The 25,009-nt window shown below is 39.4% G+C and overlaps 1 protein-coding gene across 6 annotated transcripts in view; it reads right to left on the bottom strand.

Moving 5' to 3' along the window:
• CFAP91 (cilia and flagella associated protein 91) overlaps positions 1-25,009 on the bottom strand; it is a 58,688-nt gene that overhangs the window by 16,759 nt on the left and 16,920 nt on the right. For 5 of the 6 annotated variants that reach the window (XR_012090534.1, XR_012090535.1, XM_073009749.1 and 2 more), the window contains exons 7-16: positions 20,040-20,217; positions 15,908-16,071; positions 13,828-14,010; positions 12,733-12,875; positions 8,784-8,900; positions 6,963-7,034; positions 5,558-5,704; positions 4,339-4,564; positions 931-1,075; positions 292-383 (exon numbers count right to left, since the gene is read on the bottom strand). Coding sequence is in view for 4 of the 6 variants with exons in the window: in XM_073009749.1 (XP_072865850.1) it covers positions 292-383; positions 931-1,075; positions 4,339-4,564; positions 5,558-5,704; positions 6,963-7,034; positions 8,784-8,900; positions 12,733-12,875; positions 13,828-14,010; positions 15,908-16,071; positions 20,040-20,217 (1,467 nt within the window). In the remaining 2 variants the exon portion in view is untranslated. The remainder of the gene's footprint in view (positions 1-291; positions 384-930; positions 1,076-4,338; positions 4,565-5,557; positions 5,705-6,962; positions 7,035-8,783; positions 8,901-12,732; positions 12,876-13,827; positions 14,011-15,907; positions 16,072-20,039; positions 20,218-25,009) is intronic. The other variant, XM_073009751.1, reaches the window with a different exon arrangement.

Here is a 25,009-nt window from a genome sequence, read left to right as displayed (position 1 = left end):
TTTATGCTTTAAAAAATACACCTCTTCTGAAAACTTGGGAACATCCTTTTAAACAAGGTTTGGATTTTGATATTGTCACTCTTATTAGAACTACGTCCCATCTGTATTAGAGTTGATTATATTCTAGAATCAGGTAGCATGAAGAGAACCTGACAAACTCTGAAATAAGAAAACTCAGTGATCCTCCTTGAGAAATTTCCCCATCCCTCTGTTTAATTTTAAATCTCTGGGATATGGAAAATAAGTTACATATTTTAAAAATCCTAAAGTAAAGCATTTACATTGGCTTACCTTTTTCTTTGACAAAGTATTTTTGCACCTCTGGGATCAGAAAACTATAAACCAACTCAGCAACAATCTCCTCTGACTGAAGACAGGTTCGGCTAAAAAATATAAAACAAATTGAATTATTTCTTTGGTTTTTTTACTTGAGCTGCTGATTTATGCTTTCCTGCTGTGTAAGCAACTCCATTCAAATCCCACCATCACCTTTTCCTTGATTAAGTGATCTGAAATATCACATTCTTGGCAAGTTTGTTTAACTCCATAAAAAAAATTTGGATTTGACCCTGTCCTTCAGTTACCCTGCCTGCCAGGAAGAGAATGTTGGAAACACAGCTTATACATAGAAGCCAGAAACCTTGGGATGAAGTCCCAGTAATGTTGCACACACGTATTCACATTGTTTTTATGCTTCCGAGTATTCTTAAAGTAAGTAATGAGAGTAATCCAGATTGCAGAGGATAACTGAGAATACATACGGAGGTACACGCATATTGGCTTCTCAGGAGTTATGTTAATAAAACAATGGACCCTGAAGTATGAGTTATTTGTTTCTCCTTGGTGGTGAAATTGTAAGCTCTTGAAAAAATATATATGAGTATCAGCAAATGGGCTGTCCATTCTACAATCTGTTCTCTTGATACACACCGGCTTTCTATTTCATAAGCAATGTCATTGATTTTCTCAGCCATCTTCTCTATTTCTGCCCTGGCTTGTTCTTCTGCAGTATTCGCTTCAGTATTCAGTATTATGTCTTCTAGGTAGGAGCTTATAGTACTATGGTGAACTTTAACTACCTGAAAAATACAATAATACTCTCACTAAAACAGGTATGCTGTTGTAAAAAACACAAGAAAAACACAAACATTGGTTAACTTCTTTTAGCTCATGTATTTCATTTATTAAGTCAACAGTCCCTTCACTCATCATTCATTTTCTTTAGCATCTCATCATTCTATTTCTCATCCACCTGCCTACTCATTCTGGGCAGCCCACACCCATTTAGCCCATTTCAGAATTATGGATCTTATTGGGTGGGGGGGCAAGACAGCATTGCTGAAGGATCATGGGCTTCAGAGTCAATAATGCTGGTTCAAATCCTGGCTTTGTTCTTACCAGCAACGTGATTTGGTCAAACTACCTAACAGAAGAACAGACTAGGAGGTATTCTCCAGTATACTCTCTCTCCTCTCTCTCCTTCCGCTTACATAATAGAATCCCTGGATTTCAGCTAAGCAAACAGGTGCCTAGAATAAAGGCTACATTTCCTAGCACCCACAGGAGCTGGATTGGCCGTATGACCATATTCTGACCAAAGAAAGGATTCTTAAAGGGAAAGACTTGGCTTCTTTTTTTCTCTCTTCATTTTTCCTTTCATGAGGACATAATGCTGGAACACCAGCAATCATCTTAAATTGCCAGAAGGGCTACGACTTAGGAAGAGAAGAGCAGAAAGCTAGAAGGATCCTGGGTCTCTAATGAATTTATTGAATTATCATACCAGCCCTTGACTGCTTCTTTTTAAAGCTTACTTGATATCATGAAATAGGATACAGATTTCAAAAGTGCATTGGAAGCAAGCTCAGATATTAGAAAAATAAAACAAAATAAAAAGTACAGAGCATATAAGTGTACAGTGTAATGAATTAGGGTAAAGTCAGAACCCATGTATTATAGTAACTGCCAGTATCTTAGAAGGCCACCATGGTTTCTTCCTTTACTACAGCACCTTCCCACTTTCATGGTAAACACTTTGTTTTCTCTATATTTTTGCTCCCTAAGTATGTAACCATAAGCAAGGTAGTTTGGTTTTTCCCATTTTGCAGGTGTGTGCACATAGAAAGATTAAGCGACAACTGTGGCATACTTAGTTTTGGCGTGTATATGTATGCTGATTATCAGCTTCTTAGAAGTAGGGCACTTTTCTGTTTCATGTCTAAATATATCTTTGTATCTGAGATAATGCCTGGGACTCAGTAACAATTCAGTACCTGTTTCTGGATTGGCACTTTGGCACAATTCTGAGTATATGATACTGTACACCTATGTGTAAAACATCAACCTTCAATCCCTATGCCTTCTCTATGGGAGACTCTCGATGGCCAGTTGAATACAGTATCAACCAAACAACTAATCAACCAAAATATATCTGCTGAACGTCTATTAGGTACAGGGATCTATGCTGTGTTGTGCAAGGCACAAAGGGAATATACAATATTCATGCTCTCATAGAGCCCACCCTCTTATTCAGGAAGCAAGTTGCATCTATATGGATCAATTAGACAGCTCAGTCATGTAATAGTAGAGAGGTGGAAAGTTTACTATGGTCCATCCATAGCCATATATGTACCTGTGTGTTTATGTGTATCTTTATAAATGTGTAAATTTCTGGACACATTTGTGCATGTATGTACATGAATAAGGAAACGTGTGACTATGTGTGTTCCTCTATGTCTTGCTAATATTGTGCACACCAGATATTTATAAATATGTCCTCATGTATGTGCCTGCAAAATTGTATATGTATTTAAAGATGAGTCTATGACTTTATATCTGTGTTTCTATCTATATGCTATATTTTGGAAATTTATTAAATATTATATTTCTGTTTTATAATTTATGTGCAAGCATATTTCTCTTCAAGAGAATCTGTTTGAATGGAGGTTGGGGAAATAGGATGGAAAATAGTCATTATATTTTAATTAGGAAGGTTGGGAATTAAAATGATGGATGATATTTGAATCTGTGGGTCCACAGTGGGTACAATTTTTTACCTAAGTGATTCTTAAATCAGGCTAGAAGGGCTATCTTAACCCTTTCTTGCCCTTGCTAGACAGAGCTGATGTTTTCTGCCATCATTCCCATTTAGAAGATATCTTCCTAAGAAGCTTTTTACCAGCTTCCTCCTTTCTCTGCTTTTGTGTATAGTAACTCCTCGGTTCCATTGCTTCTTATTCTCACCCCCAGCTATTCTTCCCATCCCCAGATGGTTCTTCCTTAGTGATATTAGGTAGAGATGGCAAGTTCTGATTTGCCAATAATTTCTTTTTTTTTTTTTTTTTTTTGAGACGGAGTCTCGCTCTGTCGCCCAGGCTGGAGTGCAGTGGCCAGATCTCAGCTCACTGCAAGCTCCGCCTCCCGGGTTCACACCGTTCTCCTGCCTCAGCCTCCTGAGTAGCTGGGACTACAGGCGCCCACCACGTCGCCCAGCTAGTTTTTTTGTATTTTTTTAGTAGAGACGGGGTTTCACCATGTTAGCCAAGATGGTCTCGATCTCCTGACCTCGTGATCCACCCGTCTCGGCCTCCCAAAGTGCTGGGATTACAGGCTTGAGTCACCGCGCCCGGCCTGATTTGCCAATAATTTCTAAATCTCAGTAACCCTTTTTGAAGAAAAGTGTGTTAAGATTGGTAGGAGGCTACAAGCTGGTCACCAACTCCCAAATTTACATCTTCAGCCAAAATCTCGTTTCTAAATTCCATCTTGTAGATCCACCTACTGAAACAATACCTCTGCTTAGATATCCCAAACTAAATATAAATTGATTTCCTGATTCTTCTCCTGCCCCTACGCTTATTCCTCTCTCAACTTTCCTACCTCAGGAAATAATACCATCATCTTCCAGTTGCTTAAGCCCGACACTGGACGTAATACTCGACTTCCTGTCTCTCACTCTGGTCTTCACTACTTCAACAGCTACTTCCTGGCGGCCTTGTTCCCCCCTCTGTCCTCCCTCCAGCCTGTGCTCCACACAGCAAGTGGAGTAACCGGCTTAAAATGTGTCTCTGAGCTCTATTTGTTTCCTTCATGGAACTCAATACATTTTCTAATTCTATACACAGGTGCGTATTATGTGTTATTTAAGCTTTAGGAGAGAAGGGATCGTGTCCGGGTTTTTTTCCCCTCCAAAGTTTCCCACAATGCCTTTGTAGAGTGCCTGGCATACAGTAGGAACCCAATGCATAAACAAAAGCCAAATGCCATTTTACGTCATGAGCATCCTTTGGTTTGACTTGGCTCCTTCTAGGCAGCTTCCATACACCCAGCTGCCCCTACTTGCCTCCTTAAATATCTCGTCCTCCTCCCGCAGGCGCTGTTTTTCCACCTGGCGCCGACCACTCTCTTCAGCCTCTCGTACCCGCCGCTGGCGCTCGGCCAGCATGACAAAGGCATGGATCCTCCTCTCCTCCTGCAGTCTCACCAGCTCTTTGGACAGGAAGTCAAACATGTCTGCCAGTGCCCTTCCTTCCAGTCCAGCCAATGGGTTTTCAACCAGTGACACCTTGAAAAGAATAACATAACTTTAAGGACACAAATTCCACTATGAGTGGTGATTATTAGAAGAGGCACCGGATTACTCAAAACTCTTGGCAGTCAATTCACTTTCAGAATGCATTTAATTTTTATTGGGAATATTACCTCTCGATTGACTCCATCCCAGGTTCTTATGAGGAAAACGGAGGCATAAGAAAGTCAATTGTTTGGTCAGTCACTGATGGACCACAGCCCTCAAATAAGCAAGAGAATTTAGCAAGACGTTTTTGTTAGTGACCATGGAGAATGGTTTTTTTTCCTTTCAATTTTATCGACAAAGTAAAGTGTGTCTTCCCAGACATGAAGGGAAATGTCAAGTTTTTATTAAAGATAATATTGGAGTTTAATCAAATTGAATCTCCTAGAAATTCACTCATGATACCTGTTAATTTTTCAGTATCTTTCCTTTCACACAAGGTAGGAGTTAAGATCTTGAATAATATGAAAGTAGAAAACCTTGGTATTTTTTAATCTTTTCATAACTTTGAAGTCATTAACAACAATCTTTGAAATAGCACAGGAATGGCTGGGCATGGTGGCTCAGGCATGTAATCCCAGCACTTGGGGAGGCTGAGGCAGGTGGATCACCTGAAGTCAGGAGTTTGAGACCAGCCTGGCCAACACGGTGAAACCCCGCCTCTACTAAGAATATGAAAATTAGCCAGGCATGGTGGTGCATGCCTGTAGTCCCAGCTCGGGAGACTGAGGCAGGAGAATCACTTGAACCCATGAAGCAGAGGTTGCAGTGAGCCAAGACTGCGTCACTGCACTTCAACCTGGGCGATAGAGTGAAACTCCGTCACACACACACACACACACACACACACAGCTAACAGAGTGATGGGATTGTGGGGCTGTTTCTTTTTCACCATTTCATGAATTTTTATTAGAATGTTGCTGTGCCATGATAAAATCAAGGGAGAAAATTTAACAAGAAAGTAACAAGAAAAAAAAGGAAAACCTTGTGCTCATGTAAGTTCCTCTGCCGCTGTAAGGCCAGGGTCACTTGCTTCTCGGCTTTTTTCACCAGCTTTTCATTTTCTTGTAGTGCGTGGCAGGTGCGCAACTCCTGGATCAACTCCAGTCGCTTTTCTTTCCCTTCAAACATCTGTATCAAATCAAATCAAATCAAATCAAATCAAATCAAATCAAATCAAAGAGAGACCTATAAGTTACCATCCCTTTGTGCCAAGCACTAGGAGTCACACGCAGTGATTTGTGAGACACTTGTGAACAGTGGGTTCTGTCCTGCCTTTTGGGTTCCACAGAGCGGATGTGTCCAACAGAGCTAGAGTTCAGCCCTCTTTTCTGTGCCTTCAGCTTCTCAGGCAGAGAATGGGCATAGTTTTCAGTGAGCTGTACTTAGTTTCTGACAATACCTCTCAAGGACAAGATGACAACTCTAGGGTCATATTAAGAAACCAGAACCTTCCCCTCATTTCCTGTGCTCCTTCGATAATAAACCTGAGGATGGCATTTTTCATGGCCATATTTCCTTTTCCAATAAATCTGTCCCTGGTTTGTGATAATCTGTTGTCCGAATTTAACTGTGGCATTTCTCTTGGGAAAATACTGAAAGGAGAGTAACGAACAGTGCTAAACACAAGTTATTCATCCAGTTGAGTTACTCATCATATCTGAATCTCTTATGAGTTATAGCTGTCTGGGGAAAAAAATTAACTGGGGCTTTATATCAGTCCATTTTTTACGTGAAGTGTGCCTGCTCCAGCAACACAAATAATCTGGCTGAGGCTTTACAGTCAGGAAGACCAGAGCGGAATTTGCTGGCAGATAACTATATCTCCCTCAGACTCATATTACTTGCCTGTAAAATGAGATTATGGATAGGAAAAAAAATGAGACAATACATGTAGTGCAAAGAATAAATAGTGTGGGCATATAGTAAGGATTCAAAACCATAGTTCATTATTTAGCTATTTCATTTATAATGTAGGTATCGCCAGACATACGCAAACTCAAATAATTGTATTATGACTATGTTAAAAATTAGGGAATCCACCTAGTTGATAATGCTTAAATAGCCAAAATTCAGGTGAGAAAATGTATGGATTTAACAATTCCAAGGAAGAAGTCAGTTTCACACTGCCTTAGTTACAACCATGGCAAATAGCAGGTAGGTCCTTCCTGCCTTTCTCCTTGACACTATGCCACCCACCTGGACAAACAAACGATGTCACCAGAAGGAAATGGGACACCAGAAGGAAATGGGTAGTCAATTTAAGAGTTTAGCTGAATAGGATAGCAGGGTGCAAAAGGGAATTCACTCCAAGGAACCAAGCACATATGCATTCTAAAAAAATTACTCTCAAAAGAGAAACACAGGGCCAGCAGTTGGACCTACACACCATGTTCTGAACGACTCTGCCCCGGAGTAACTTTTGAAGGTAGATCACAGCCATTTCTATTTCTTCTTCTTCCTAAAAGAACAAAGGGAGAACCAAGCAGCTTGAGAACTGCAGTAGTCCAAGCATCAAATATTCTTTTGAAGACTTATTTCAAGCAAAACAGACTGTGCCAGATGCCGAAAAGATTTAAAGAGAAATAAAACATGGTCCCTGCCCTTATTGAACATATACTATTTTAATGTTACTTACATTAAAATTCATTATTTTTCATCATTAACAAACCATATTACAAGCAAAAAATTCATGCCCTGTCATGCTATCCCTACAAATGGAGCCACTTTCATTTCTTTATATTCCTTTCCAACAAAATCTTTCTTGAAGCAACAAGTATTGCTGATAACATCATTTTGCAATAGGATTTTTCACATTTGATCATCAGTAGACAAAAATACACCTAGTCTATTGTCAGAGTAAAGTACTTCTCACAAGAATTCAGCTATGCTGATAAAATCAGAATATAAGAGACAAGGTTAACCATATATAAAAATCATCTTAAAAACTGTGTGTCCAAAGCAGAAAAAGCAAGGTCTGGAAATCTAATTAAGGTTCCTTTGAATGTAAAAAGAAAACAGCAGTCTAATCGATGACATTAACACACATGAAAGACAATGTGTCAGGCTGAGTGCAGGGGCTCACGTCTGTGATCCTAGCACTTCGGGAGGCTGGGGCAGGTGGATCACCTGAGGTCAGGAGTTTGAGACCAGTCTGGCCAACGTGGCGACACCCCATCTTTACTAAAGCTACAAAAATTAGCTGGGCGTGATGACACATGCCTGTAGTCCCAGCTACTCATGAGGCTGAGGCAACAGAATCGCTTGAACCCAGGAGGCAGAGGCTGCAGTGAGTCAAGATTGTACCACTGCACTTCAGCCTAGGTGACAGAGCGAGATTCTGTCTCCAAAAAAAAAAAAAAAGACAATCTGTCAACCAAAGGCCTGCGCAAAGTCTAGAAAAGAGAATGTTACCCAGCAGCACATCCCAGCCGGCTGGTGGGAGCTTTCTGGTCCCTCTGCAGGAGCCACTCATCAGAGGCAGTAACAGGGGTTAGTGTGGTCTCCCACCAACACCTGCCCTCAGCCAAGAAACACACCAACCTTCTGAATACAATTTGGCTTCTTGTGAGGACTGTCCTATATTGAGAGATAATGTGCTGACTGGCCAAGAGGAATAGCCTGATCTAGTAGGCAATTATGGTTCTCTCCGTAAAGTAATAAATTTGCATCATGGCATCTCTAACAGTTTCCTGTGGATTTGTTTAGTCTGAGTCAGTCCTCTAAATCCTAACCAACTCTGCTACCTTGCTCAAATTGAGTCTGGTGAGATGTGGCCCTGGGCAGTGCCCTTTGAGTCATTCCCACCCCAGAAGCAAGCCTATCTTGATGACACCTCTGGCATTTCGTTCCTCTTCGACTCCAACAGCCATCAGCCATCTCTCCATAGGGAAGATAGTTATGGTAACTGATCATCACTCAATCTTCTTTTTCTATTTCATATACATGAGCACTACCTTCTGATGCTGATTTTTCATGGAAAGATTTTTTAAATTGTGTTTTTATTTTTGAAAAGGACTGGTTTAGATTTCATTTCATCTCGTTTGTTTTTGTGTGTGTCTGATGTTTGCTACATAATAAAGACAATATTTAAGTTAGAGCTTGGGAAACTAACACTGCTAAATTAGATTTGCTTTAAGCTAAACTGTCCTAAGAACAAGCTGACAACGATATTGAATTTAGCATTTCAACTAAAAAGTTTCCAACTTACATTGGAAGTCATTTCCAAGGTTGGAGTTGGAAGCCGAGGTTGAGGTATTGGGTTTCTCTGAAGGAAGCGAGGGGGTTTCCTGGCTTCAAGAACTTTGTTCTTCTTACCCAACAGTGCCTGAAATAATGCCAATTAATAGAATCTCTTTTTTTTTTTTTAACAAAAATTTGCATAAATTTACGGGGTAAAAGTGCAGTTTTTTACATGAATATATTACATAATGGTGAAATCTAGGCTTTTAGCATACCCATCACCTGAATAATGTATATTGTACCCTATATTTTCCTTCATTACCAGATCTAGGTAACAGATATAAATATTAATCAGAATATTAATATTCTCTATGGTGATGCTAGGTCAGTTTGAGAAACACTACCAAGAATGTGTGTATCTCCCAAGAGGTGCTACGATATTCCTAAAAATACGTTAACCAACCAGCCTGACCAACAGAAACCCTGTCTCCACTAAAAATACAGAATTAGCCAGGCATGGTGGTGCATGCCTGTAATCCCAACTACTCGGGAGGCTGAGGCAGGAGAATCACTTGAACCTGGGAGGCAGAAGTTGCAGTGAGCTGAGATGGCACCATTGCACTCCAGTCTGGGCAACAAGAGCGAAACTCATCTCAAAAAAAAAAAAAAAAGTTAACCACTGACTAAACATGGTTATATTCTCGGTGGATTCATCAAATGATGAGTAGAGAAATAAAATGTGCTATATCTACACAATGGAATGTTACACAATCATAAAAAAAGAATGAAGTACTGAGATGTATTAAAACCTGGATGAACCTTAAAAACGCTATGCTAAGTGAAAGAAGCCAGACGCAAAAGGCCATATACTGCATGATTCTATGTATGTGAAATGTCCAGAATCGGCAAATCCATAAAAAGGAAGTAGAATAGGCCGGGCACAGTGGCTCACACCTATAATCCTAGCACTTTGGGAGGCCAAGGTGGGTGGATCACGAGGTCAGGAGATCGAGACTATTCTGGCTAACACGGTGAAACCCCATCTCTACTAAAAATACAAAAAGTCAGCCGGGCGAGGTGGCGGGCGCCTGTAGTCCCAGCTACTTGGGAGGCTGAGGCAGGAGAATGGCATGAACTCGGGAGGCAGAGCTGGCAGTGAGCCAAGATCGTGCCACTGCACTCCAGCCTGGGCGACTGAGAGAGACTCCGCCAAAAAAGAAAAAAGGAAAGTGGTTGCCAGGGGCTAAGGGGAAGCGGGAATTGGAATTGAGCACTATTAGGCATGGGGTTTGTTTTGGGGATGATGAAAATATTCTGGAATTAGACAGTGGTGATGGTTGCACAGACTTGTGAATATGCTAAAAACTACTGAATTATATATTTTAAAAGGGTGATTTTATTGTATGCGAATTATATTCCCCCTGCTCCCCCAAAAAAAGCGGGCAAACAAAGACTGAAGGAATTCATAGCCAGCAGACCTTCCCTGCAAGAAATGATTAAAAAAAAAAAAGTTCTTCAGGCGGGTGAAAAACAGTATAGATCAAAAACTTAGATCGATATAAGTATAAGAAGAGCAGAAGAGAAGGAATAAATAAATTATATTGTTTTTCTTATTTTTAATTGATCTAAAAGATAACTGCTAGCTAAAGCAATAAAAGTAAAACGTATTGGCTGATTATAGCATTTGGACGAGTGAAATGAATGACAGGAACATCACAGGGATGGGAAGAAGGAGTTGGAAATAATCTGCTCTAAGGTGTCTGCTCTACCCATGAAGTGGCATTGTGTTATTTGAAGGTGTATTTTATTATTTTATATGTGTAATCATACACTGGTCCACAAAGCAAGCCTCATGAAATTTCAAAGGATAGGTACCACACAGACTATGACCTCTGATCACAACGCAATTGAGTTAGAGGTTAATGAGAAAATGAGTTAATTCCTGCATATTTGGAAATTTTAAAACACACTATTAAATACTCACAAATTTAAAAATCATAATTTTTTAAAATATTGGATATTAAGAATGACAAATACTACATATCAAAACTAATGAAATGTACCAAAAGTCAGCATTTTGAAGGAAATGTTTAACCTAAAATACTTATACAAAACAGATGAATGCCTGAAACTGATGAGCTACATGTGCAATTTAAGAAAAGACCTGTGAAACAAACCCTAAGAAAGTAGAAAGAAATATAGAATAAATATAGGAGTAGAAATTAATGTGATTAAAAAAGCATATAATACAGGAAATCAACAAAATCAAAAGTTCATTGTTTGGAAACATAAATACTAAGAAAATAAGCAAGCCTTCAGTAAACCTGATTAAGGAAAAGAGTTAAGGCAATAAACAATATTGTAAATGAAAAAAGTAGACATGAATAAGATAAAACAAACATTTAAAAGATTATAAAACAATACTATCAGTAATCATATGCCAAAAAAATTTGAAAAGGTAGGTGAAATGGAATTTATTAAAAAAAAAATTACCAAAAATAATTCAGAAGAGTTCTACAAGTTGTAAAGAAATTGAAATAGTGGTTAAAATTTTTCCTATGAAGAAAACATTAGTCCCAGATAATTTCATATGCATAGTCTACCAAACTGAAGGAAGAGATCATCCCAATCTTATTTAAACTCTTCTCAAAAAAGAAAAAGGAAGGAATATGCCTCAATTTCAGGAGACCTGCATAATTATAACACCAACCCCATACATAGTCAAAATGAGAAAGAAAAACAAGACCATTTCACTCATGAACGTAGAAGCAAAATCCTAATCAACATATGAGTAAACCAAATCCAACAAGGTATTGAAAATAAGCTGTATGCTTTGACCAAGGCAGGTTCTTTCCAGGCGTGCAAGGATAGATTAGCATTTGTAAACAATTATAAATGTTGCTACAATAATTTTAAAAATAACATGTATAAAAATTGTGTGATAAAGATAAACATTTGATAAAATTCAACATAAACACATGATTAAAAGCTTTAGTAAATTAAGAATAGAAGGGAACTTCCATAACTTAATAAAAAGAATCTATAAAAAATCTTAACAGAAAGTGAGAGAATGATGAACACAGTATTCAGGATGGGTAAAAGGAGATGGGGGAATGGGGATGAGGTGAGAAACAATCATCTCGATATACATAAATTACTGTTAAGGTCCTGTTTTGAGGATAGGTTACCATCAATCTTTATTAACTACTAAAATCAACTGAACAAACATGAATGGGACAGTGATTAAAGTGTATCATAAACCAGTGGGCCTTGAAGTGTGGTTGCTGGACCAGCAGCAGCAGCATCACCGGGAAACTTATCAAAAAGGCAAACACTCCAGCCCTACCTCAGACCTACTCAATCAGAAACTTTGGGGATGGGGCCCAGCTGCATGTGTCTTAACAAGTCCTCCATGAGATTCTGATGCACAGGAAAAAATGAGCACCACCAGCATAAACCACAGATTCTGTACACCTGCAGTCCAGCTACCAAAAGGGAAAGCCCAGTTGGTGGATGACATGCTGTGGATCCTGGGGAAGGCCATCACACATTTTCCTTTAGAGCTTTAACTAGATGAGAAAGGAGTTGAATGTAACTCTTTTTCTTCATATGCCCTAATCACATGAACACAAAAGGGAGAAAACCAGGCCTATTACAGCTATTAACACCAACAACAGAAACTTGCTACACTTTAGTATAGTGTCAAATTTTATATAGAGATCCAAGTTGAAAACGCTTTCAGAAAGTAATATGATTTCTGCAAATGGGGAAAATAATCTCCAAGAAGTTTCCTGAAGTGTGAAATGAGGGGAAATCCACACATTGGTTCAGCACAGCATGGGCAATCTCAGAAAACTGCAGAGCAGAGAATGTAGGTCTATGTTTGACCCACTGGACATTGCTGCAATTTTTGGAGTGTAGCATTTATCTGCAAAAATCACATTAGAAGCATTTTGTCCTCCAGATAATGATTATACCTTATGAACCTCTGCCAACTCATAGTCCAACCTTGCTGCCCTCTTCAGAAAACCAGCTTTGGTGGTAATGACTTTAGGTTTTGGAGCTCTGATTCGGGGTTGTGTCACAAAATCTGGGAGATGTGACTCAAGTTCAACTAATCCTATGAGAAGGAAGTACATGTTTTTTAGTATCCAGTGCTTACGTTTATTATTTTTAAGGTATATTGTTAACTTTTGTAGCTGTTTGCCAAGTAGTTTCATTAGAATTGTTGAGAGGGTGTATCTCATATAATAGAATGAAGTGTCCCTGAAATGTAATAGCACATTTCCATATAATTAACTCATATTCTCAGTGACTTAGACTGTAAAATGAGAAATGCATTCTAAAGTGAAACTATTGCCCTACAAAAAAGTAGCAATTCAATAATAGTAATCAACAGAAAATTAATGATTCTATGATATGTGGTGCCACCCTTCTAAAGTAGACGTTCACCAATTTATTACATTTAGCTCCAGAGATGGCCAGTCAGAGCTACAAGTTCAGCAGTGTAACCAGCAACTCGTGATCTTGACCACATGATACCTCAACTTGTCAGTGAAATTAAATAACTAAATAAGCCTTTTTTGAACTTTGTAAGAGGTATAGCCCTCTCCATGAACTTATCCCCTGGTTCCCCATCCTCTTGCCCACTAGTTTTTTGACATTTCTTTATAAAGGGTTGATTTCATTATACATATTTCTTATTTGCTTCAAAAACCTGGTATAAAAGTTTTCTCTCTTTCTTTGTTAAATAACTTTAATTATTAGTGACATTAAACATTTTTTAACATTTAGTAGCTAACTGAATTTAGTCCTTGCTGAATTGTTCTATAGCAAGGACTATAGTGTGTCTATTTGTGTGTTCTGTAGTGTGTCTATTTATTTATTTGGGTCTTAGCAGTTTTTATTGGTTTGTATGAACTCACGTTAATAATGTTAAACCTGTTCATCAGTGTTTATTGCAAATATTTTTATTGCTTAGCTTTTAATCAAAATTTCTACATTTTGTATATTTGCTCATATTTCTGAGATAACCCTCTTATACTGGATTTCCAATTATGTAAATTGCTTACCTTCATAGGTGTTGAGATAGTAGTTTTTTACTACAAAGTCCTCTGAGTTATTGTCTGGGAAACACCCAAGACGAGACAGAGGTCCATAGACTTGTGATGCATAATCAGAATAATCCTTGATGATATTTCTTCTCTCCAACTTCCCTTCTATGTTCTTTCCCTTTCCTACAAGTTTTCTGATTGCTGAAATAAAACATACCTCCATGACTATCTCCAAAATATCGTTCTGATTATACAAATGCAGAAGAGTAAGCCAATTCTAGTGTTATTCACAGAGAAGCTATTGAAATGAATGAATTTCATGATGACTCACGACAGCCAGAATGTAACACTAAAAACAGAGGTCTGCCATCTGTGTGGCCCAGATTGTCATGAGACAGGCAGGAGTCACAGAAGCAGAATCAGCTAGTGCCCTCAATCGGTACTCGTCAAAAATATTTTATAATTGCATTTCAAACTCCAGGCCAAGAAGAGGTATTCAGTAAAAGTTTGTTAAATGAATGAAACTCAAAGCAACTGGAAAATACATGTTCAGTGGGGGAACTAGGGAATTATTCTCCCTTACAAGAATAATCAAAAGCAAAGACTATAGGTTCATCTTGGTTAACACCAAAATAAACCAAAGACTGTCCCAGCTTACAGTTTTTTGGCAGTCAGAGGGAAAGGCTCAACTGTGCACATGAGGAGTACACTCATCTAAAGAGTCACGCTCACCACCTCCTGTGCTCCTTTTCTCTCAGATCCCATCACAGACCCAAGCCCCTTTGGTGGCTCTACATTGTGCACTTTCAACGGGGGTAAAAATCTTATCACAAGATTGTGACGTCATGCTGCAAGAGGGGGCCTGTGTGCCACTGCTGTCTTGGGGATGTTGTTTATGTTTGATCCTCAGCACTTTTGGGTGTGACTTGGGTTTTAGAATTAAGTAAAAATGATTTAAATTTTATTATTTGCCTACAAAAGTCAGATCTATCATTAGTTATGCCAAGTACTGAAAAAAATATTGATCATATCTAAATAAATATCTGGCAGTTAAGTGCTCTTTTCTCGCATCAAGAAAAAGTTAAAATTTAAGTTCACTAAACATAATTTTAAGCAATAATTTGTTTTGTGATTTTTTTATTTTTGTTAGAAAAAAATTTTGAATGATTTTTAAAAACGTGATTATATTGTGAATGAGTGCATATATAGTCTGCACATGTAATTGATACCATTTATTTATTTATTTTGAGACAAGGTCTCTGTCACCCAGGCTGGAGTGCAGTGGTACAATCATAACTCACTGTAGCCTTGATCTCCTGGGCTTAAGCCATCCTCCCACCTCAGCTCCAAGTAGTTATGACTACAGATGTGTACCACCACATCTGGCTAAGTTTTAAAAAAATTTGTAGAGATGGGGTCTCACTATGTTGCTCAGGCTGGTCTTGAACTTCTAGCCTTAAGCAATCCTCCCACCTCAGCCTCCCAAAGTGCTGGAATTACAGGCGTGAGCTACCTCTCTTGGCCTTAAATTTTTAAAATATAAATTTAACTTGAATCTTTAATTCAGTCATTCTTAATCTTGCACTGAATAAAAATAATAAACCATATACTTCCTCTTTTCATGTATAAAGTATAGATATACATATAGTATGTAAACATACATATGTTATATATGTGGTATTAAAATTTCTTGTGGCAAGGTGATTAGGAAAAAGGATGTCTAAAACGTCACCTTTAAGGGCAAAATGAAAAAAGGGTAAGAAACAGGGCTCTTTATCTAGGGCTGTGGACCATGAATATGGGGAACCTAACACCTATCCCACCACACATACATACAGACACACACATACACACACACACACACACACACACACACACATTATCTCAATAACTTGATTACCTGTTAGGACACCATCACTTGATTTTCTTAGTAAGGGAATTTCCTCCACTCTTCTACCTTTAAGAAATAACTCATCTCTCAGCCCTTACCTATGTGATTCCCAGGACCAAAACATAATTATATCATAGTTAAGTCAGGTTTGGTCAAAGATCCAAAGCAAAGCCCACTTTTCCACTGTCTTCATTGTTCATACTACACCATTACTTGATACATGTGTGCGCTGAATTTTTGCCATTTTTGCCTCTTTTGCCTCCTGCAGTTTAGACCACCGTGCATTCAAGTGCTTCATATTCACTTCATTCTGATTCTCTTCACGCTTCCTCAACAGCTCTTTTAGAACTTCCAGGCGAATCTCCTGCAGTCTTCAAGTAAATTACAAAACATAAAGAAGCATATGGCATCTCAAACGGAGAGCAAGGGAACGGCTGCCACAGACAGGCTCTTCTCTGTGGGATGGTATCATGTTCATGTATTGTCAAAAGACCACTCTGGCAAAAGTATGACAGATGAATTCAGGGCGTAGGGGTGGCACTCAATAGAGACTCTCTATATAATAGGAATATATATGGGTGTAGTTCTCAAGGATGAAGAAGAGTATGCCAGGCAGATGGGGTAAAAGAAGGGCTCTCTAGGCAGATGGGCCTAAAGGAACGGTAAGAGGTTTGTGCACAGTGCCAGGTCGAGTGGTATTCCTGGAGGGTTACGTAATAGGGGGAGTGAGAAGAAATGTGGTTCTGGCATGCTGTCCTAAGGAATGAGGTAAAAATGCCAGTGCCTGGCATATAATAGGTACTCAACAAATCTTTGTTTCTTTTCCCCCTACCTTCAACTTGTTCTCCTTGGGCTACCTTGCTCATGTGCATCCAACAATGCACAGATGACTGTGTCATCTGTACCTCCAGCTTAGATATTTCTTTTTTCTTTCTTTTTTTCTGAGACAGAGTCTCGCTCTGTTGCCCAGGCTGGAGTGTAGTCGCCTGATCTAAACTCACTGCAGCTTCAGCCTCCTAGGTTGAAGCGTTTTTCATGCTTCAGCCTCCCGAGTAGCTGGGACTACAGGCGCCCACCAACACACCTGGCTAATTTTTGTATTTTTAGTACAGATGGAGTTTCACTACATTGGCCGGGCTGCTCTCAAACCCCTGGCCTCAAGTGATCCCACCTTGGCCTCCCAAAGTGCTGGGATTACAGGCGTGAGCCACCACGTCCAGCCCAGCTTAAATATTTCTGAACCAGAATTTCCATCTATTTGAATCTCCAGCTGCCCCTTGACAATTAAAAAAACAAAACAAAACCCTACTCATTTGTTCCCCCAGAAGTCTGCCCCTCTTACACCTTCTTCTCGCTGCTAAAGATCTCTCCTCGTAAATGCTTCTTGTATTCCCTAGCTCACGTCTGGTCATCTCACTCCTAACATGAACTCCTAGCTGCTAGTCTGTCCTCCTTCCAATCGTTGCTCCACCCAGCTGTCAAGGCTTTCCTTCCTAAAACAGAGATTTGAACATACATTTTACTCCTGCTTAGAAATTCATACCTGAATTTATTCACTTACTCATTTGCCAAATATTTATTAAGTGCCCACCATATGCCAGGCAGGAACAACAATGTATAAGACAAAACACCTTCTCTCAACAAGCACTGTTCCGGTGGAATAGGCATATGAACCAACATTTCCAGCACAAGGAGATACACACTAGGCTAGAAGAGTGAAAACTCTTCATGGAAGAAGAAAGGATAGGGCAGGGGGAAAAGAGGGAACAGGTGGGGAAGCCTTCCTTAGAAGAGCTGTAAACTCAGGATTGGGATTTGCCACATTGACAAGGGAAAAGCAGGGCCTCAGCAGGGGAAGCTGAATGTTCAACTCAAAAGGACTGGAGGGAGAACAAGATGTCACACAGGCAGGGTTTCTCAGAGTGAATGCACTTGAGAGGGGTGAGAGTGTAGTGACAAATAAGAATGGAGAGGTAGGCTTTGTGTGTGTGTATGTGTGTGTGTGTGTGTGTGTGTGTGTGAGATGGAGTCTCACTCTGTCGCCCAGGCTGGAGTGCAGTGGTGTGATCTCAGCTCACTGGAGAGGTAGGCATTTTTAAAACTAAGCCACACACCCCAGTCACTTTTCTCTCTAGAGCTAGAAATGCTAGGTTCAATTTTCCATGTCACCACTGACCTCAATCTCTTCAATGGTAAGTGGAGGGAATAATAGTACCCTCTTCATGAAGTTGTGAGCATTAAGTGAGTTAATGTATACACAAAGTGCTCTAACAGTAGTCTCAAATTTCAGAGTGCAGCATAATCTGGAGCACAGGTTCTGATATGGATTGCTGGGTCCCAACCCCTGATTCAGTAGGTCCTGGGATGGGGCCTGATCACCTGCATTTCTACCAAGTTCCAAGGTAATGTTGATGCTGCTGGTCTGTGGACCACACTTTGAGATCTATATGCTTAGAGCATCATCTGGTAGGTAGTAAGCCCTCTATAAGTGTTCCACGCTGTATAGATATCTTCTTCTTCATCTGATATCATTGACAGAACTCCTTATAATCCACTCCTCATCATATTATTATTATTGTTATTATTATTATTGACAGAGCTCCTTACCATTCACTTATCATCTGATATTGACAGAGCTCCTTATAGTCAACTAATCGTCATCATCATCATTATCATCGTCAATCTGATATTATTGACAGAGCTCCTTATGATCACTGGGGCAGAAAGGGGCAGGAAGATGGGCAAAGAGATGGTGCAAAAGATCTCAGACCAACACCTCTGAAGTATTGGTCTACCTGATAGTTTCTGATATGACTGTCTGATATTACTATCTGCCTGATGGCTTCTTACCTACCCTTCAAAACCCAGCTCAGAAGCTACCTCCTCTTAGTAGTTTTCTTTCTCAAATCACCCACCTTAAATAGAACTAACTGTTCTTTCACCTGGGTTCCACCAAGCACTTTTTGTACAGAACAGCACATCACCTGATAGGCACAGCCCGAGTGGGGTTGGTCTAAGAACTTTTGTCCCATCCTTGTCCACCTTCCCTGCTACCCCTGCCCCAGTGGACCATAAGGAGCTCTGTGAGGAAGAGCAGTTTCCTATTCATCCCTATTTTCCCAGCTCACAGCACAGAGCCTAGCACGTAAAAGGGACTCAAAATACATGTATTAAAATTGCCCTCAGTTTAACAAATGTACTCACTTTCTCAGGTGACGCCTTCACTCTGGCCAGATACATTTTTAATCGTTTCAATGCCTTTTGAAAAGACACATATCTTTCCAAAGTACAATAATAAATTTAAATTTCTGCCAACAGGATTGGGTATTTGACACCTACTTTACCCCAAACACTATTTTTTTTAATTAAATTGCAAGCTTTCATCAAAACATCCCAAAGCCTAGATTCAGGCTTAATCTGAAGGTGTTGGAAAAAATTAACATATTCCAAATTTAGCACCCAGCTGAGTCTCTAACTCTCTGGGTCCCTCTCTTGTGTGTAAGGGTCCTTGGTAGCATTGCTATGAACAATAAAGTACGTCAGCACAGCCTAGCACAAAGGACAAACTCAGCAAACGCCCTTCCTTTGTTCTTGCTAGAGAGTTATAATTTTTTGGTTCTCATAATCTCTTATCATTTCCACATATCAGCAACAACTCCATTGCTGAAAATATATCAGTTAAAATAATTGAAAATCCAACCACAAGTACCTCAGCATATTGTTATTTATGTATATTGTTATATAAACTCATCTCTTAATGGAAGAATTCCATAATTTGTCTTTTGAATAGGAAATGCCCCATCAGCTCTAGCTAGAACGCAAGGCATCCTGACTGTGAATACAGTGTCTTGGGGGTGGAATGGGGGGGCAGTGGGTAAGAGCTAGGACTAGTGCCAAGGCTGTTTGAAGGGATACACAGAAAGCCCAGGGACTGGGACAGTGGCACTGGGAATTAACATGAAGGGACAGTTTGAAAGGTGCTTTGCAGAAATTAGTGGGATTCTGTGACAGTTAAGAAAGCTACTACAGAGAAAAGGGAAAAGAAGAATCAGAGATGCCCTTCAGGAGTTGTTCAAACCTGGGTTCCATGCTGACCTTCTTCACACACACAGAGGGCATTCTACGTTTGTATGTTATTGGAGAGAAAAGTATACAGAGCTTCTGGACCACATCAGAAGCATGTGACTGCTCCTGAAAGAAGTGGAAGCCCAATTTCCTATCTCTATATGTTGAGGATTGCTTTTCAACCCATACACTCGGGAGAATGCTTTGCAGATATAAAGTATTAACATTATTCCCACCAGTACAGGAACAGTTGCCTGGGTGACAGAGAACCTACTTTTCAATCTCCTGCTCTCTGAAGGCCCACTCCTTCCTCTCCATTTCATTCATCATCTTCCTCCTTTTCTCAAACTGGGAGGTGTCACTCAGAGCAGGGAGAGTGGCTTCCCAAGCACGCTTCTCGCGGGCTCTTTCTATCATCTCCACCTCAGCTTGTCCTGCTGGGAGACCCCGACCTGCAGGATGAAGCAGCACAGCTTAGGAACAAGTGGGCCAACCCACACACCCCCCCAGTATATAATTAACTCCCTGTCAGTTCCTTTCCTCTTCTCTAAATGTGAGGGCCATGACAGGATAACATAACATTAGGGAACAGCCTCTAGATGTGCCTCACAGCTTGTGTTATCTGTGCCCCACTGCCTCTTGTTAGTAATTGCACCAAAAGACATTTTAGTTGCATGTAAGATGCTGGAATGCATTTGAAGAATATTAAGGGACTACTGAATAATCACATCGTGGAATGCTCTGTAATAAACAAATTTACATACTGAAATACAAGGCGTTTTCAGACTCCAGAGGTGGGAAAAATATGGGGTAGGGAATTTGTTGGATAAAGGTGAAAAATACATATTTTTTTTGAGTTAGGGTCTCACTCTGTTGCCCAGGCTGGAGTAGAACGGTATGATTACAGCTCACTGCGGCCTTGACCTCCCCGGCACAAATGATCCCCTCACCTCAGCCTCTCAAGTAGCTGGGACTACTGGCATGTGCCACCACACCTGGCTGATTTATTTTGATTTTTTTGTAGAGACAAGGTTTCACCATGTTGCCCAGGCTGGTCTCAAACTCCTGGGTTCAAGCAATTCTCCTGCCTGAGCCTCAAAGTGCTGGGATTACAGGTGTGAGCCACTTGGCCAAATACTGTTTCTAAAAAGTAACAGAAAATGAAGACACTAATCACTAGCTGAGAATTCACCATCTTTGGGTTTTGTCTCCACAGTACATGTACAATTTAGGGCTATCTCTTACCTCCAACTTTAGGCATTCAAAGACACAATACCCGTAGGTCAAGAAGGAGGATAGGGACAGCTGGATATGTTTCCTGATCAGCTCCAAGGCACTGGCGGAGACCTAAACCTACGTATGCCTCCCTGGATCAAGTTTTGAGGATGCCAGCACACTTAGGTGCCTAGCACCTCTAAATGTGGCCTTGCAAAAGCAAGTAAAGGAAAGGGAGGCTGGAACAAGTAGTTTCCTGTTTGATCACTGAACCACAATAAGTCAACCTTTGTTTTATTTTCATTTAAAAATATAATTATACAGAAAAATCCAAGGAAATAAGTCACAAGTCATATTTTTACCACATACAGTAGGGCATGCCTAAGATTTTTGTCTTATTTCAGATCTTTTGTAATGTTTATGCTTTTAGAAAGCAAATAAGTAATATATGAATTCACCATCTCTTGTTTTTAATATTAGGGTATTAGCCAGGTATGGTAGCAGGCGCCTGTAATCCCAGCTACTCAGGAGACTGAGGCAGAAGAACGGCTTGAACCTGGGAGGTGGAGGTTGCAGTGAGCCGAGATCGCGCCACTGCACTCCAGCTTGGGGGACAGAGCGAGACTCCATCTCAAAAAAAATAAAAATAAAAATAAAATAAAATAAAATTAGGGTATTATAGAGAAGGCTAAAGTTCTGTACTCTGCTTCCTCATTCTGATCACCTTCCCAGAGGCAGTCACAATGATGCATTTAGTGAGGAGTATTACTACCAGCTCATCTTTTTATTTTTATAGATGTATAAAGAAGTAAATAAATCTGTATACAAAACACCACATATATGTATGTGTATATATGTATACATATGTATCTACATATTATTTTGTGGGTCTTGCATGGCATTTTCTTTAGTAATTTAAAAAACAACTATGAAAATCATACTGTAAGTATGCAGACTTAACAACTGTACACATTTTGTCATATATACTTTACATTTTTTAATAAAAAATTGAAACATTATAAATAAAGCCAATGTACCTTTTAACTACCACATTGAGCCCCATTCCCTTCTCCCATTTCCCAAAGTAAACACAAAAAGGAATTTGTGGATTTCCATTCAATCTTAACATTTTATATACAAATTTATGTGTCTATGAATTATAATAATAATGAAATCTAACATTACTTAAGCACTTTTATTATGCCAAGCACTTTTTTTTTTTTTTGAGACAAAGTCTCGCTCTTGTCACCCAAGCCGGATTGCAATGGTGCGATCTCGGCTCACTGCAACCTCCGCTTCCCGAGTTCAAGTGATTCTCCTGCCTTAGCCTCCCTAGTAGCTGGGATTACAGGCACCTGCCACCATGCCCGGCTCATTTTTTTTGTATTTTTAGTAGAGGCGGGGTTTCACCATGTTGGCCAGGGTGATCTCGAACTCCTGACCCCAGGTGATCTGCCCACCTCGGCCTCCCAAAGTGTTGGGATTACAGGCGTGAGCCACTGTGCCGGCTATTTAAGCACTTGTATTATGTCAAGCACTTTTCTAATGCATTTAATCTTCAACAAATCCCTATCATGTAAACATAATTATGCCTGTTTTACAAATAAAGAGACTGAAGGGCTAAAAGGTTAAGTAACTTGCACATGGCAGTCTGAACCTTATATTTTTGTGCACTATACTATACTTCCTCTCTAGTAAAAACAAATATGAACCAAAAATGAATTATATAGAAGCAAGACACAGTACTGATGTTTATTTAACATTTATATACATGGTATTGTACTATAACCATTCTGCAACTTGCTTTTTTAACTCATCTTTGTTTTGGAAGCCTAGCTGTACTGATATATACAGATCTGGTTTCCTTCTTCCACTGTAAGGCTTTATTACAATTTAAGCTATCTATCTTCTCAAATGACATTTAGATTGCTTTTAATTTTTTGATCATACATAATGTTGCAACAAACATCCTTGTACTGGTCTCATTGTACCATATGTGAGCTGCTCTAGGATTCTTAGAAGTAGAAATGCTAGAGTCTAGCAGCTACATCACAAAATATGATCATTTTTAATTCTGGATATTGCTTAATTTACCCTCAGAAGTATATTTTTGCTCCTGCCTTCTGAGATCCCCTGATGGTTCCTCTCCCATGGTGCATGCTTCACTTCCTCCCACATTGCATCTGCCCAATCTCAGCTGCTTTTTGCAGTCCTTACAAATATTTAGTGGTTCGTGAATTACATATATTTTTAGTTTTACTGAAAATGGAGTTTGTGGGAGTATTGTTGTTGTTACTTTTGTATAATTTCTGGGAAGAGAAGATGAAAAGTGCTAATTTACCCAGGCATAGTTATATTGAGAGTGGGAATCTGGATTAGAACTACTTGAAAGTATAAATTATTTGAGGGAGAAGTCTTATCTCTTCAAGCATGAGTTTCCCATTGATAAATATGTTCTCTCTTTTCATCAAATCTTTGTTTACGTGCTTAAAGAATAATTTATAATTTTCAACATAAATCCCTTGCACACGTTTTTGTTAAGTGATTCCCTAGACACTTTGTTACTCATTGCTATTGTGCGTGTAATTTTTTTCAGCCAAGTGCGGTGGCTCACCTATAATCCCAGCACTTTTGGAGGCCGAGACAGGAGAATTTCTGAGTCCAAGAATTGGAGACCAGCCTGGGCAACATAGTGAAACCCCATCTCCACAAAAAAAAATATATTTTTAATTAGCCTGGCATGGTGATATGGACCTGTGGCCCTGGCTACTTGGGAGGCTGGGGTGAGAGGATCACTTGAGCCATAGGGTTTGAGGCTGCAATGAGCTATAATCACATTACTCTTTTAAAATACAGCAAGATTAGATTGCTAGTGTCTTATTTAGAATTTTTTGCATATTTCTTCATATGTGAGATTGGCTTTAAGTTTCCTTACTAGTATAGTTGGCCCTTCATATCCATGGGTTCTACATCTGTGGATTTGACCAAGTGCAGGTTGGAAATATTAAAAAAAAAAAAACTGTGTTCTGAACATGTACAAACTTTTTTCTTGTCATTATTCCCTAAACAATACAGTATAATAACTATTTATGTCAAATTTACATTGCATTAGGAATTATAAGTAATCTAGAGATTAAATATACAGGAGGATGTGTGTAGGTTATATGCAAATACTATGCCATTTCACATAAGAGACTTGCGCATCCAAAAATTTTGGTAGGGTTGCAGGGTCCTAGCATCAATCTCCTATTAATACTAAGTAACAACCGTACTGTCCTTACTCAGTTTTCAAATCAAGGCTATACTGGTCTCAAAAAATGAATAAATTAACTTCTATTCTGTGTTTCCTAAAAGAAGTTGCATAAAACAGTTTATTTGGTCCTTAAAAGAGTGGTAAACTTACTTGTAAAACTGTTTAGGCCTGGTGCTCTTAAAAGGATTTTTTTTTTCTATTTACCAAGTCTATTTCTATAGTTACTCTTCTATTCAGGTTTGTGATTTCTTCTTAAAACCAAGTGAGCAATTTATATTTTCTTTAAAAATTGTATAATTTATCTAAGTTTTTTTTTTATTTATTTGAGACGGAAGTCTCGCTCTGTCACCCAGGCTGGAGCACAGTGGCGCGATCTCGGCTCACTCACTGCAACCTCAGCCTCCTGAGTAGCTGGGATTACAGGCGCCCACCACCATGTGTGGCTAATGTTTGTATTTTCAGTAGAGACAGGGTTTCACCATGTTGGCCAGGCTGGTCTCGAACTCCTGATCTCAAGTGATCCGTCTGCCTCAGTTTCCCAAAGTGCTGGGACTACAGGTGTGAGCCACCGCGCCTGACCTTTCTAAGTTTTTAAATATAGGGCAAAAGATATTCATAGCACTCTCGTATTTCTTAAATTGTTCATTCTGTAGTTACTCTGTCCCACTTTCAATCCCAACACTCTGCTTGCATCTTCTGTCTTCTTTCTTGATGCTTCCTACAAGAGGCTTGGCTGTATTATCACTCTTTATCAGAAAATTACTTACGGCCCTAAT

Source organism: Chlorocebus sabaeus, chromosome 22 (genome assembly GCF_047675955.1).
Source record: "Chlorocebus sabaeus isolate Y175 chromosome 22, mChlSab1.0.hap1, whole genome shotgun sequence".
Lineage (NCBI taxonomy): Eukaryota > Metazoa > Chordata > Mammalia > Primates > Cercopithecidae > Chlorocebus > Chlorocebus sabaeus.
The sequence above is the reverse complement of the archived record's forward strand: the minus strand, read 5'-3'. Positions and strand labels throughout refer to the sequence as shown.